Source organism: Carettochelys insculpta, chromosome 4 (assembly GCF_033958435.1).
Source record: "Carettochelys insculpta isolate YL-2023 chromosome 4, ASM3395843v1, whole genome shotgun sequence".
Lineage (NCBI taxonomy): Eukaryota > Metazoa > Chordata > Testudines > Carettochelyidae > Carettochelys > Carettochelys insculpta.
The window spans coordinates 5,668,288-5,683,050 of NC_134140.1; the positions used below are offsets into that span (position 1 = coordinate 5,668,288).

Here is a 14,763-nt window from a genome sequence, read left to right on the forward strand (position 1 = left end):
CCATATTGATTGGGTGCATGTCACCTCAGGACGGGATTCAGAGATTAAATTTCTTGATGCCTTAAATGACTGCTTCTTGGAGCAGCTAGTACAGGAACCCACAAGGGGAGAGTCGATTCTCGATCTAGTCTTGACTGGAACGCAGGATCTGGTCCAAGAGGTAACTGTTACTGGACCGCTTGGAAATAGTGACCACAATATAATAACTTTTAATATTCCTGTGTTGGGAAGAACACCGCAGCGGTCAAACACTCTGGCATTTAATTTCAAAAAGGGGAATTACACTAAAATGAGGAAGCTAGTTAAACAGAAACTAAAAGGTAGAGTAATTAAACTAAAATCCCTGGAAGCTGCATGGAAACTGTTTAAAGACACCATACTAGAGGCCCAACTTAAATGTATACCCCAAATAAAAAAACACAGTAAGAGACCTAACAAAGAACCACCATGGCTAAACAGCCATGTTAAAAAGGCAGTGAGAGAGAAAAGGGCAGCTTTTAAAAAGTGGAAGTCAAATCCTAGTGAGGAAAATAGAAAGGAACATAAACACTCCCAAATTAACTGTCATAATGTAGTAAGAAAAGCCAAAAAAGAGTTTGAGGAACAGCTAGCCAAAAATTCAAAAAACAATAGTAAAATGTTTTTTAAATACATTAGAAGCAGGAAGCCTGCTAAAAAAGCAGTGGGGCCCTTGGATGATAAAGATATAAAAGGAGCGATCAAGGAAGACAGTGCCATTGCGGAGCGATTAAATGATTTCTTTGCTTCAGTCTTCACGGCTGAAGATGTTACAGAGGTTCCTAAATCTGAGCCAGCCTTTTTAGGCGACAAATCTGAGGAACTCACTCAGATTGAAGTGACATTAGAGGAGGTTTTGGAATTAATTGATAAGCTGAATAGTAACAAGTCTCCAGGACCAGATGGCATTCACCCAAGGGTTCTGAAAGAACTCAAATGTGAAATTGCGGAGTTATTAACAGTGGTTTGTAACCTATCCTTTAAATCCACTTTGGTACCAAATGACTGGAAGACGGCCAATATAACACCAATATTTAAAAAAGGCTCTAGAGGAGATCCTGGCAATTATAGACCGATAAGTTTAACATCAGTACCAGGTAAATTAGTAGAAACACTAGTAAAGAGTAAAATTGCAAGGCACATAGAAGAGCACGAATTGTTGGGCAAAAGTCAGCATGGTTTCTGCAGAGGGAAGTCGTGTCTGTCTAATCTATTAGAATTCTTTGAAGGGGTTAATAAACATGCGGACAAGGGGCACCCAGTGGACATAATATACCTAGATTTCCAGAAAGCCTTTGACACGGTCCCACACCAAAGGCTTTTATGTAAATTAGGTGGTCATGGGATAGGAGGAAAGGTCCTTTCATGGATCGGGAATTGGTTAAAAGACAGAAAACAAAGGGTTGGAATAAATGGTAAATTTTCACAATGGAGGGGGGTAACTAGTGGTGTTCCCCAGGGCTCAGTCCTGGGACCGATCCTGTTCAACTTGTTCATCAATGATCTAGAAAATGAGGTAAGCAGTGAGGTGGCAAAGTTTGCAGATGACACCAAGTTGTTCAGGACAGTCAAAAGGAAAAGGGATTGTGAAGAACTACAAAAAGATCTCAGCAAACTGAGTGATTGGGCAGCAAAATGGCAAATGAAATTTAATGTGGGTAAGTGTAAGGTAATGCATGTTGGAAAAAATAACCCAAATTACACGTACTACATGATGGGGTCAAATTTAGCTACGACAGATCAGGAAAGGGATCTTGGAGTTATAGTGGATAGTTCTCTGAAGACATCCACGCAGTGTGCAGCGGCAGTTAGTAAGGCAAATAGGATGTTAGGAATTATTAAAAAAGGGATCGACAATAAGACAAAAGATATCATACTTCCCCTATATAAAACTATGGTACGCCCACATCTCGAGTACTGCGTGCAGATGTGGTCTCCTCACCTCAAAAAAGATATATTGGCATTAGAAAAGGTTCAGAAAAGGGCGACTAAGATGATTAGGGGCTTGGAAAGGGTCCCATATGGGGAGAGGCTAGAGAGACTGGGACTTTTCAGTTTGGAAAAGAGGCGATTGAGGGGCGATATGATAGAGGTATATAAAATCATGAATGGTGTGGAGAAAGTGAATATAGAAAAATTATTTACCTTTTCCCATAATACAAGAACTAGGGGACACCAAATGAAATTGATGGGTAGTAGGTTCAAAACTAATAAAAGGAAATTTTTCTTCACACAGCGCACAGTCAACCTGTGGAACTCCTTGCCCGAGGAGGCTGTGAAGGCCAGGACTCTATTAGGGTTTAAAAAAGAGCTTGATAAATTTTTGCAGGTCAGGTCCATAAATGGCTATTAGCCAGGGATAAAGTATGGTGCCCTAGCCTTCAGAACAAGGGCAGGAGATGGATGGCAGGAGATAAATCACTTGTCTTCTGTTCTCCTTCTCTGGGGCACCTGGCATTGGCCACCGTCGGCAGATGGGATGCTGGGCTTGATGGACCTTTGGTCTGACCCAGTATGGCCATTCTTATGTTCTTATGTTCTTAAGTACCGCAGCGCAGGCTTCCCCTCCGAGCGGGATGGCTCAGAGGGTATTTCCAGGGCAGCTCCGGGCCAGGTCACTGGATCCCAGCCAGTGGCCCGCAATCGCTGCTGGACTGACCTCGGAACAGAGTGAGGCTCGGTCCGGTTCCCAGGGGACCTGCAGAGGCAGACCCTGGCTCCCCACCCTGGAGAGCACCGCTGGTGCTGTCCTTTGCTGCTACTTCTGGGAAGCTGTCGCGTTCCGGGTGTTTACATTAAAGGAGTGCGGGTGCTCAGCTCTGGGCAATGCCCTTTCAAGGAAGGGCCTGGGGGCGCTACACACACATGGGAACCATGCTGGGTTTTAATGGGATACGTTCCCATAGCCCCATGGCCGCCCTGCAGTATCCACCCGCTCCCTTTGAGGATCGTTCCTTTTAGCCACGGCGCAGCTGGTGGATTGCCTCCCACTCCTCCCTGCTAGGCTCAGCCGTGCCGCACAGGAAGCAGGGAGCTTCGCTGCCAGCCTGACACGGCCTCGCCAAGCCAGACGCCAGGCTGTGGGTGCTTGGCTTAGGGCAGGGCATGCCTGACGAAACACGAGCACTGGGGCAGAGGTGGTCTCTTTGCTCTGCGCTTGTACAGCACCTAGCTCTGGGGCTCCTGCTCCATGGCCGGGACTCCTCCAGGCCGAGGGGGCTTCTGGAATTGTCAGGCCCCTGGGCACATTGAAGAGCAGCTTGCCGCATGCTTCCAGGAGGGGCGGGCCTCAGGCGGAAGGGGCGGGGCATCACACAGAAGGGGCGGGGCTGGGGACAGCCAGCCCTCAGGGCTGCCCCTACCACACTGTGCCCTTTTGAATCAGGCCTTGGGGCAGTTGCCCCCTTTAACCCCCACCCCCACCCCCACTCCCACTGGCAGGTCCTGCCTTTGCGCTGGGATCATGGATCATTTCGGATTTTGGTGACTCAGTGCTGAGCTACCAGGCAGTGACTCCCGCACCAGGACACTAGCCAGGAGGAAGCCTCCACCCCAGAAGGGCAGGTGGCCAAGGGGAGAAGCCAAGCATGTGTTGTCTGTCTAGGGTGACCGTATTTCCCTAGGCTAAATATGGGACACCCTGGAGAGGGGGTGTGTGGACGCCTTCCTGGTGCCTGAAATCGGGAACCGTCCTGGCCAAAATGGGATGGATGGTCACCCTGCTCAGGGAGTGGCTACCCTGTGGGGGCTGCCACCCTGCTGGGGGGGTGCTCCCTGGCTGTGGGGGGCAGCTGCAGCTCCTGGCTGCCTCATGCCTTGGGGCACCAGGAACGGGGCTGCAGCCCTGACAGGTTCCCCCCCAGCACCAGTGCTCCTCCTGGCTCCCCTGAGCTGTGGGGAGCTGGGAACGGGACGGCAGCCCTGCTGGTGCTCCTCCCAGCTCTCCTGAGTGGTGGGGAGCTGGGGGCCAGGCGCAGCTGTGCTGATCCGGTTCCCGGATTCCCCCAAGCTGTGGGGAGCCGGGTGGCAGCTGTGCTGGTGCAGCTCCCGGCTTCCCCAAGCTGCAGGGAGCCAGGAACCAGGCAGCAGTTGCTCCTCCGAGCAAATACGGGGCAATTAGCCCCTTTGTTAAAAGAAATCAGGATGCCTTCCTGGTGCCCAGCCAAAACGGGACAGATAGCGACCCTCTGCCTCTGCCTCCGTCTCTCTCTGCTGGCAGCAAAGTGCTCCTGGAGCCAGGCTGAGCTGAAGAGGGATCGCTGCATGTGACGTTGTTGGGTTTTTGGGTGCACGGACCAATAACGGTTGCAACCACCGTCCTAGGTTTGCACCAAACCTTGTGCCAGGTGGGCCAAGCGAGGCGTCTGTTGAAAGCTGGTGGTTCGCCGAATCTGTTGACGCTGCTCATGTGTGTATCATTTTTATACGTGGCGTTACAAGTATTGGCCCTGTGCTTGTGTTTGAAATTGTAGTTTCTGGGAGACCACAATAGAAGGCGTGGCAACCTATGGTGAAAGTCAGAGGAAGCCTCACCTGACAGAGAAAGGGCCTTTTCAGACTCCAATCCCCACCTGAGGAGTTTGGCTGTGGGAGTGTAACCCAGGAGACGAGCAATGTCTGATTGCCTAAAAAGGACATGGAGGGTGACCTGCTGCTGTGACAGGCTCCATCTCAGAAGAGTTTCCACAATGGAGAACAATGGAATTCCCTACACACAGGCAAGGGGATGAAGAGGAGTCTGAGATTCATAGGATCCTAGGGCCGGAAGGGACCTCAGGAGGTCATCTAGTCCCCTGCTTCAAGCAGGATCAACCCCCACTAAGTCATCCCAGCCAGGACCTTGTCAAGCCAGGACTTAAAAATCTGAAAGGATGGAGAATCCACCACCTCTCTGGGCAACGCATCCCAGTGCTTCACCACCCTCCTGGGGAAGTAGTTTTTCCTAATATTCAACCTACCCCTCTCCCTCTTCAACTTCAGACCATTGCTCCTTGTTCTGCCACCTGTCACTACTGAGAACAGTTTCTCCCCATCCACGTTAGAACTCCCCTTCTGGAAATTGAAGGCTGCTATTAAATTACGCCCCCCAGCCCCCGTCTTCTCTTCTGCAAACTAAACAAGCCCAAATCCATCAGTCTCTCCTCATAAGTCTTGTGCTACAGCCCCTTAATCATTTTTGTTGCCCTCTGCTGAATCTGCTCCAGCACATCGACATCCTTTTCATACTGGGGGGCCCAAAAATGGATACAATATTCCAGATGTAGCCTCACTGGTGCCGAATAGAGGGGAACAACCACTTCTCTAGATCTGCTCAAAATGCTCCTCCTAATGCATCCTAATATGCCATTAGCCTTCTTGGCTACAAGGGCACACTGTTTACTCATATCCAGCCTTTCATCCACCACAACCCATAGGTCCCTTTTCTCTGTACTGCTGCTGAGCCAGTCAGTCCCCAGCCTATAACAATGCTTGGGATTCTTCCGCCCCAGGTGCAGGACTCTACACTTCTCCTTGTTGAATCGCATCAGATTTCTTTTGGCCCAGTCCTCCAATTTATCCAGGTCACTCTGGATCCTATCTCTACCCTCCAATGTATCTGCCTCTCCCCCTAGCTTAGTGTCAATTCCTCCATCTTTGTCTTCAATCCAGCTCATCACTTCAGGAACCACTCTGCTATGAACAACCCAGAAGGTTTGCTGACCCATTCTAACAATGGATGCACTCCAGAGACATTTAAGAGAGCAGCCTATTCCATCTGCTGCAGCCTGCATCAAGAACTGTGTGACCGGAGTATGCAATTTGAGTGCTTTAACAATTTTACACTCACCCTATTCTTTCTTTCTTTTTATTAATAAGCCTTTAGATTTTGGATTCTAGAGGACTGGTGCAGCGGGCACTGCTGGATTAGGTCTGAGGTACACGTTGACCTGGGAATGGGGCTGGTCCCTTGAGACTGGAAGAACCTGTGTGGATTTGGTGAGATTGGTTTTCAGAACATCCCCTCCGTGTGAGGAGGATACTGGCTGTGGCACAAGGGAAGTTGGCATGTCTGAGGGAGCTGCTGGTGTGATTTCTTGCTGGCCAGGGAGGTAGCGGAGGCGCTCCTTGTGGTCTCCTTATAGTGAAGGACCCCCACTCTTGGGCTGTAAATAGGCCTGTTTGAAGCAATTTGCCCTGGTTTGGCCCTCTCAGCTGCGCCTGGAGAAACCTCCAATACCACACCACGTCCCTCCACCTGTGGCCGCACCCGTCACTGCCGCGTCCCAGGCGTGCAGGCACAGCCTATCTGGCTCAGCTGGAGTCTGCCCTTCAGCGCCGATGGGCTGTAGATTGCACAGAGAGGGTGCCAGTTTTCAGGCTCTCAGACATCCGCTGCACTCTCGCTGCAAATCGCAGGCGCACCACATCCAAACGACAGCGTGGCCACCCCCGCCCACCCCCCCCAGCCTGCAGGTGGTGACGCCAGCGGCCTCGTCGTGAACAGCAGTACGTCACGGAGTGCCCTTTGTCGCACGGCTGGGCAAGTGCATCCTGGCACCGTCCCCACCCGCAATCCCCACAGCCATGCTGCCCATAGCTCCCCGCCACACGTGCGCCTGGCTGCCTAAGGGAGGTGAGCCCCAGAGGGCATCCTCTGGCAGGGAGACTGGGAATCAGCCTCGGCTTATGAAGGGAAATTTACGATAAAATCACAGCCCAGCTTCCTCTCGGGGCCTGACTCCGTCTCCAAGCCAAAAGCCTCTGTGTGCATAGATCACTCTACAACACACACCTGCCACCTGTCTGCCACACCGCAGAACCCAGAGAAACTCGCCTCTCACCGGAGCTTTGTGAGACAGGAATCGCGCTGGCAGAAATGCAGCACACAGAGACATCCACATCCCCGTCAGGAAAACAGTCCCCTGTTCCCCGTCTTCCCCGAGAATAAATCCCGGCCCCACCCTGGCATGTTAGAGTACCTGAGGGGCTCTGGAGGGGGACTGAGGCTGTCTAGATAGGCAACAAACCCCACTGGGCTGAATGGGACCTCTCAGATGAGTGCTTGCAGGGTCACAGCCACAGCAAGCAGTGAGGGCTTGCCACATGCGTCGACAGTATTATCAGCGCTAGTCACCCGTTACTCTGCAGTAGCATTTAGCGGCCCCAGGACCCCGTTGTACTAGGTCAGGTGCTGGCAACCAAAACGGCAAGAAAAGCCATTTTTTGCAACCGGGTAAAAAACTCAGTAAGTCAAGTGCTACAACGCACGTGAATAGCAGAGGGTCCTTAATAAATTGTGTCAAACCGCACTTCTGGTAACCCCTCTTACAAGAGCAGCGCGCACAATGACTTGTGATGCCACACACCTGTGCTGCAGGGTGGTCACAGACTTCTTACTTATTCTATGTCCTCACACTTTGGGTGCGTGTGTGTACCACTGTCTTCCTCATTTTCACTCCCGGACCTTCTCTCTCTCCAGAGGATGTTCGGGGGGAGTTATCCAACATTTTGAGATCACATATCATTAGGTGTATTACGGTAGTGCCTAGGAACCCCACTAATGAACCAAAGTCCCCGTTGTGCTAGGCGCTGTAAATTTTAATTACTTTTCAGTATATTACGGTAGTGCCTAGGAACCCCAGTAATGAACCAAAATCCCCGTTATGCTAGGCGCTGTACATTTTCATTACTATTAGCTATATTATGGTAGTGCCTAGGAACTCTGGTAATGAACCAGGATCTCCACTGTGCTAGGCTCTGTACATTTTTATTACTACTAGGTATATTACGGTAGTGCCTAGGAACCCCAGTAATGAACCAGGATCCCCACTGTGCTGGGCACTGTACATTTTTATTGCTATTAGGTGTATTATGGTAGTGCCTAGAGGCCCCAGTACTGAACCAGGACCTCCATTGTCCGAGGTGCTATACAAAACACAGACCAAAAGGATAGGCTCTGTCCTTAAAAAAAACGTACAGTCAAAGCATAAGGCCAAAGACTCAGAGGTTCGCATTTAAGGGCTGATGGGGTGGAATAAGGGAGCTTCATGGAGGGTAGAAAGAGGGAGAGAGAGAGCAAGAATGTCATAATTAATGTGTGTCAGGTGATAATTAATCAGTACTACTTGTCTTCCCACAAAATAAAAGACCAGGGCCCCTTTGTGCTAGGTGCAGGACAAAACACCAGAGAAAGAGGTTCTGTGCTGCAATGACTCTGAGAAAGAACTAGGCAAGAACCAATGAACTCTTCACATGGGAGTGGATCACAAAGCTGAGGTTAAACGTACATCCCCAGAGTACTTGCAGCGTACGTGGAAAAGGCAAGGGACTGCCAGCAGAAACACAGAGCAGCTGGCCGAGGGGGAGATAAGTGAACCAGGTTAGCTCTTGCCAAAGGGGCTAATGGGAGCATGAAGGTCATTCACGACCATCAGGGAAAAAACGGGATGGGGCGAACCCAGAGGCTGGTGGAGGAGGGTGAAATTAGCAAAGTGAACCAGGCTAAGATGCTGAGTCCTTCTTTTAAAAGGGTCTTTCCCGACAAAGAAGCAGGAGCAATTCAGAAGAATATTGGTATCAACCGGGTAAGGAAATATTTGGAAAATGGACACATATAGTAACATCTGGCCCGGCTGCCATGCAAGTTGGGAAGCTAGCTGAGCAGCCCCTGGACAATTCCTGGGACCAGAAGCCAGGAATATCAAATGTAGCACTGCCGTTCAGACAGTGGGTGAGGAGAGCCCTAAAGCAATGGTTCCCAGCCTGGGGTCTGTGGACCCCTGGGGGTGCACAAAGGGATGGCAGAGGGTCTGTGGAAAAATAGAAGGAAAACAAAAATGATAGCAAATAAGTGTAAAATAAACTGCAAAGTTACACTCAATTATTACTTTTAAATTAAAACTCTTCCAATACTGTTACAAATCACTGTCCAAAAATCCATGCCGTGGTTTCCTTTTTCATGTAATGAAGTGCACATAGCAGCTACAATCGGCCTTGATGTGGGGCTGCAAATGTTTTTCTGGGAGGGCTGATTGGGAGTCCACACTAGTGAAAAGGTGGGCAACCACTGCCCTAGGCTGCCTCACCTATCTACATTTATCCCTAATGACTTGGTTGAACAAATAACCACAGGAGAAGCAGGCCCCGAGAACAGAGGATAAACAGACCAGTGAGTTGTAAGTACAACTGGGAAGTTACAAGGAATAAATCCAGCTCAACAACCTTTTTTTTTTTTTTCTGGTGGTGCAGGGAGAGAACAGAATGACAAATTTATCAGTGAATAGGAGTGCAGCTGATGTAACTTACTAGGAATTTAGTCAAACATTTTATACCTCAGTTCATGAAATCTTGAAACATTAATTGAAGCTGGCAGGGATCTGAACCCGATTGCATGAATGGAAAATTGGCTGAAAGGCCATAAACAAAGGGTAATGATAAATGGCAAAGTAGCAAATTATGGGCGAGAAGAGAGAATAAGTCACTCTGGTGGCTGATGTTCCATCTTATTTGACATCTCCATTAATGATGTGGAAGAGAGAGTAGATGTCATATTAGTTAAATCCATCAGATGATCCTACATGAGAGGCCCTGTGACATCCATCATAAGAACATTTCTAGCACAGGCTATTGCTTTTTGCATGCTTTCGTGGCAAATGTTTCCGATTAGGACCACTGAAAATTTAAAAGCTTGGCTTTTTGCATGTTCTGTTTCTCTCTGAAACGCCTGTTTTCCCTCTGACATGCCAGTGCCACGAAGTCTGTTTCGAAAAAACATAGGCCAGGAAGGGGCCTCTTGGGCCATCGAGTCCAAACCATGTTTTCCCAGGGAACCCCGTCATATCATCCCAACAGGCACCGCGACCCCAGGGCAAGGCTGGAGGGGCCCCCGGCTCCCTGTCCAGGAAGGGGCGGGGCCAAGGACAGAAGAGGCGGGGTTTAGGGCAACCAGCCCTGGGTCCCCCACCCCACCCCACTCCTCAGAGCACATGCGGAGTGGCAGCACAGCATTCAGCAGCATTTCAAAGGGGCCAGAGCTTCAGCTGCCACTTTGAAATGCTGGGCCTGGAGACAACTGTCCCCTTTCCCACCCCTACCCCCGTCTGCAGGCCTGTATCATCCCATTCAGAAACTTACCAACCACCCTCTTAACTCTTACTAGGTCCCGCCCCCAACACTTGGTATTGGAAGGCCATTCCAGAACCCCGCCCTTCTCAGCTGGCTAGAAACACTTGTCTCAGTTCCAGCCTTAACCGACTCAGGGCCGATTGATTCCCATTGGTTCTCGTGCCGCTACCCTCCGTTAGCGGAAATGGCCCTTCTCCTGCCCTGATATGTGTCACTCTGTGTTTCCTTTTCTTCTGTGGCTTTCAGGAGAAATAAAACTCATCCCCAAGCAGCTCTGCAGCAGCGTTTACCAAACCATGTTCACAGAACACTGGCCTGCCACACCATGTGACTAGAGTTCCATGAAAAAATTTCGAAGCCCATGATATTTTTCCTTCAAAAATATGAAATAAGAAATTGTGTGTGTCAAAAATACTAAGATATTTGACTAGTGCTTTTTTTTTTGAGAAAAAACGGTGCCGGAACCCAAGTCTGATGATTCCTCACAGGAGTTCAGATGTTCAGTTTTAATGCCGCAGGCCCTGCACTGCAGCAGAACTGGTGGTGAACGTTTTTCTGGTGTTCTACCGGAAAAAGGTGACGGGACTCCATTCCGGTGCATTTCACCACATAAAAAAAAAAAAGCCTTGGACTGTAGGTATATTAACATTTATAACACATTCATAATACTGTAGTGTATTTCTTGTTATATGACTCATGAGGAAACAGAGATGCAAAAACACTCACCCCATTAAAAAACTGTCAAATGTTACTTATTTTTATTTTCCAGTCGCCTGGTGTAAAACTAGCAAATTTATAAAACCACAAAATTAAAAACTATTTTTCCATATCTAACGTGGGTGGCGTTTCTTTTCCATAAAAATATTTTAAAGCTTTTATGGAGGACAGTCTTTTTTTGAACACGATTGTTCTTTCTATTTTTGTACAAAAAAAGGACACCGACCATCTTTCTTTTGGCTGTTTTATGGCTGTTTTGTTTTGGGCCTGTACTTAATTTTTACGCTTAATTGTAGGGTTGCTTAATTGTAGGGTCCTCCAATCAGAAGGATGTTAGTTGTTCATTCAGATGATTTTCTCCTGTTCTTTTTTGTTCTCAGTTTTTTTCAAGATGTCTTTTATTTACAAGCTCGCTTAAATCACCCTTGGAGCATTACGTGTGGCCATTTTTCTTTACAGACCCCCGTCCAGACCAGCAGGGATGTATTCCATCAATATATTCCAAACCCAAGTGTTGTTCCATGGCCCAATTCCTTTGAGAAACGCTGCTCTAGCAGGAATACCTCTTCAACCTGCAAGGGGCACTGTGCCCACCTCTCTACTACTGTGTTGCATGGGATGCATGCTGGTGCCCAAACTCTGAGGAGTTCAGAGAAGAGCCACCAAAAAGATCAAGTGGCTGGTGGGATAGACTAACAGGATGAGATGAAACAGCTCTAGTGTGGGTGAATCTGATAGCTTTCTTTGATAGGATAACGAGCCTTGTGGATAGGGGAGAAGTGATAGATGTGGTCTACCTAGACTTTAGTAAAGCATTTGATACGGTCTCTCATGATATTCTTATAAAAAAACTAGGCAAATACAATTTAGATGAGGCTACTATAAGGTGGGTGCATAACTGGCTGGATAACCGTACCCAGAGAGTAGTTCTTAATGGTTCTCAATCCTGCTGGAAAAGTATAACAAGTGGGGTTCCGCAGGGGTCTGTTTTAGGACCGGTTCTGTTCAATATCTTCATCAAGGATTTAGACATTGGCATAGAAAGTACACTTATTATGTTTGCAGATGATACCAAGCTGGGAGGGGTTGCAACTGCTTTGGAGGGTAGGGTCATAATTCAAAATGATCTGGACAAATTGGAGAAATGGCCTGAGGTAAACAGGATGAAGTTTAATAAGGACAAATGCAAAGTGCTGCACTTGGGAAGGAACGATCAGTTTCATACATACGGAATGGGGAGAGACTGTCTAGGAATGACTACAGCAGAAAGGGATCTAGGGATTATAGTGGACCACAAGCTAAATATGAGTCAACAGTGTGATGCTGTTGGAAAAAAAGCAAACATGATTCTGGGAGGCATTAACAGGTGTGTTGTGAACAAGACACGAGAAGTCATTCTCCCGCTGTACTCTGCGCTGGTTAGGCCTCAGCTAGAGTATTGTGTCCAGTTCTGGGCACCGCAGTTCAAGAAAGATGTGGAGAAATTAGAGAGGGTCCAGAAAAGAGCAACAAGAATGATTAAAGGTCTAGAGCATGTGACCAATGAAGAAAGGCTGAAACAATTGGGCTTGTTTAGTTTGGAAAAGAGAAGACTGGGGGGAGCGACATGATAGCGGTTTTCAGGTATCTAAAAGGGTGTCATGAGGAGAGACAAAACTTGTTCTTTTTGGCCTCTGAGGATACAACAAGAGGCAATGGACTTGAACTGCAGCAAGGGAGGTTTAGGCTGGACATTAGGAAAAAGTTCCCAACTGTCAGGGTGATCAGACAGTGGAATAAATTGCCAAGGGAGGTTGTGGAATCTCCATCACTGGAGATATTTAAGAACAGGTTAGACAGACATCTATCGGATGGTTTAGACAGTACTTGGTCCTGCCATTAGGGCAGGGGGCTGGAATCGATGGCCTCTGGAGGTCCCTTCCAGTCCTAGTATTCTATGATTCTACGAATGATGACTGAGGATGGGACTAGACAGCCCAGTGCCTGCACGACTCAGAACACCCAGATGGGGAAGAAGACAGGGCTCTGACTTGCATTTTGGGAGGAAAATAACAAGGGTTCCATCAAGGAAGTCTTCCTTGTCAGGGCGATGGAGAAAGCTGTGAGAGAGCCTCAGAAGAGTGGTAGCCATGTTGCTTGGGACTCTTTAAGACTGACCACTAGACAAGCTCCTGTAATGGACCAGCCCTGCACTGGCTGTGAGGTTTGGATCGGACAATCTCTTTGGCCTTTTGACTCGCTAATGTCTGTGCATCAGAACCTCAGCTGGTTTAAACAGGCACACAAAGAGGAATGGACAGTTCTATGGTAAGGAAGTAGACATGGTTATAATAGCTCATGCTCACAAACAGCCTGAATACCAGCGCATGACGTTTGGTTGAGCTGACCTAGGCCCAGGAGGGCTAGCACAGGAAGCCTTACATTCCCCTCTAGCACTGCGGATGGTCAATCGAGTGGGGCCACCAGACAGCAGCTGAGGAGATGGCCTGATACTTCTGCAACAATGGAAAACAGACCTGAGGCAGATCATTGGATGCTGAGTTATAAACACGGAACGACCAACACGCCTGCGTGTGGAGTCACACCTGATCATGGAGACACATGCACGTCTGTGGAAGCACGAGAACAGGCGGAAGCATTTTAGTGCATGCAAGGGAGGACGTGCACATGCCCAGGCCACCCCTGCGGAGCAGGTGGGCCGAGCAAGACTCACTGTTGTTTGCGCGTCAGCTCCTGTTCCTTCTGCACCAGGTCCTGCTTGAGGGAAGCCAGCATCTCGACGCTGACGTCCACCTGGCGGGAGAGCTCTGTCGCCCGGTCCTCCAGCTCCTGCTTCTCCCGGCTCAGCCTCACGCTCTCCTGTTTGGCCTTTTCCAGCTCTGAGCTCTTCCTGTCCAGCTCCACCTGGAGCCGGCCCACCTGCGAGGCGATCTTCTGCTCCACCTCTTCTGTTAGCTTCTCCAACCGCTTGTCTACCTCCAGCTTCTCGAAGGCCCGGATCTTCAGACGGGCCAGGCCTTCCTCATAGGCAGCATCCACGGCAGCAGCGGCGGCGGCGGCAGCGGCTGGAGGGGTGCCGGCCGAGCTCATGGCCTTGCAGGTGAAGATCTCACTCAGCGGGATCTCGATCTCGTGTACGTAGCGGGAAGTGGAGGAGGAGGCAGGCTCCAGCTCGTCGGCCGAGAGGAGGTCGCAGGCAAAGCGCTGCTCTTTGCCCTGGAAGGAGGTGCTCTCAAAGATGTCTCGGCGGGCAGCTGGGGTCAGCAAGGTGCCGTCGGACACCAAGGGGAAGATGGCGGCATCGCAGATGCTGTTGGTCTTGGAGAGGATGTAGAGGGTCTCGTAGGTGTGGTTGTACTCCAGATGGGCCCGCAGCGAGGAGAGGCTCCGGAAACGCTTGTGTTCCCCGCAGCGCGGACAGCGGTAGGGCAGGTCCAGAGAGGCCATCCCTCAGCCGGAGCCGCTCCACCCGCCGCGCACCCCTCCGCAGGAAGCAAGCAGGGCCCCTGTCATTGTGCAGGCCAGGGAGTGGCAGCAGCACGGGGGGAAAGAGGGCACAGTGGGGCACAGCGCCGGCTCCACAAGGGCATTTCCGGTCAGGGGCCAGGAGGCAGGCGTGGCAAGCGGGCGGCAGCCCAGCCGGGTGAGCCCGAGGAAGGTCTGTGCACCATTTGGCAGCACTGGCCCTGGAAGAGAAAAACATCAGCAGTTCATGGGCAGCGCTTTCCCCGTCCCACCCCCAATCCCCGCCCCTCACAACCACTCTCCTTCACCCCCACAGCTACCATGTCTACAGGTGGAACCTCTCTGATCCAGAACTCCCTGGTCCAGCAACATCCGTAATCCAGCGTGTTAGTTAGCCAGATGACCGCTCATCGCAGGCGTGGCCAAGTTTCCTGTGGTCCCGTAATGTTTGCTTCCAGC

At 49.8% G+C, this 14,763-nt stretch overlaps 1 protein-coding gene across 1 annotated transcript in view; it reads right to left on the reverse strand.

Moving 5' to 3' along the window:
* Positions 1-14,286, reverse strand: part of FBXO41 (F-box protein 41) — a 43,490-nt gene extending 29,204 nt beyond the window's left edge. The window contains exon 1 of the mRNA XM_074991654.1: positions 13,553-14,286. Coding sequence (XP_074847755.1) covers positions 13,553-14,286 — 734 coding nt within the window. The remainder of the gene's footprint in view (positions 1-13,552) is intronic.
* Between the last annotated feature and the right edge of the window lie 477 nt (positions 14,287-14,763).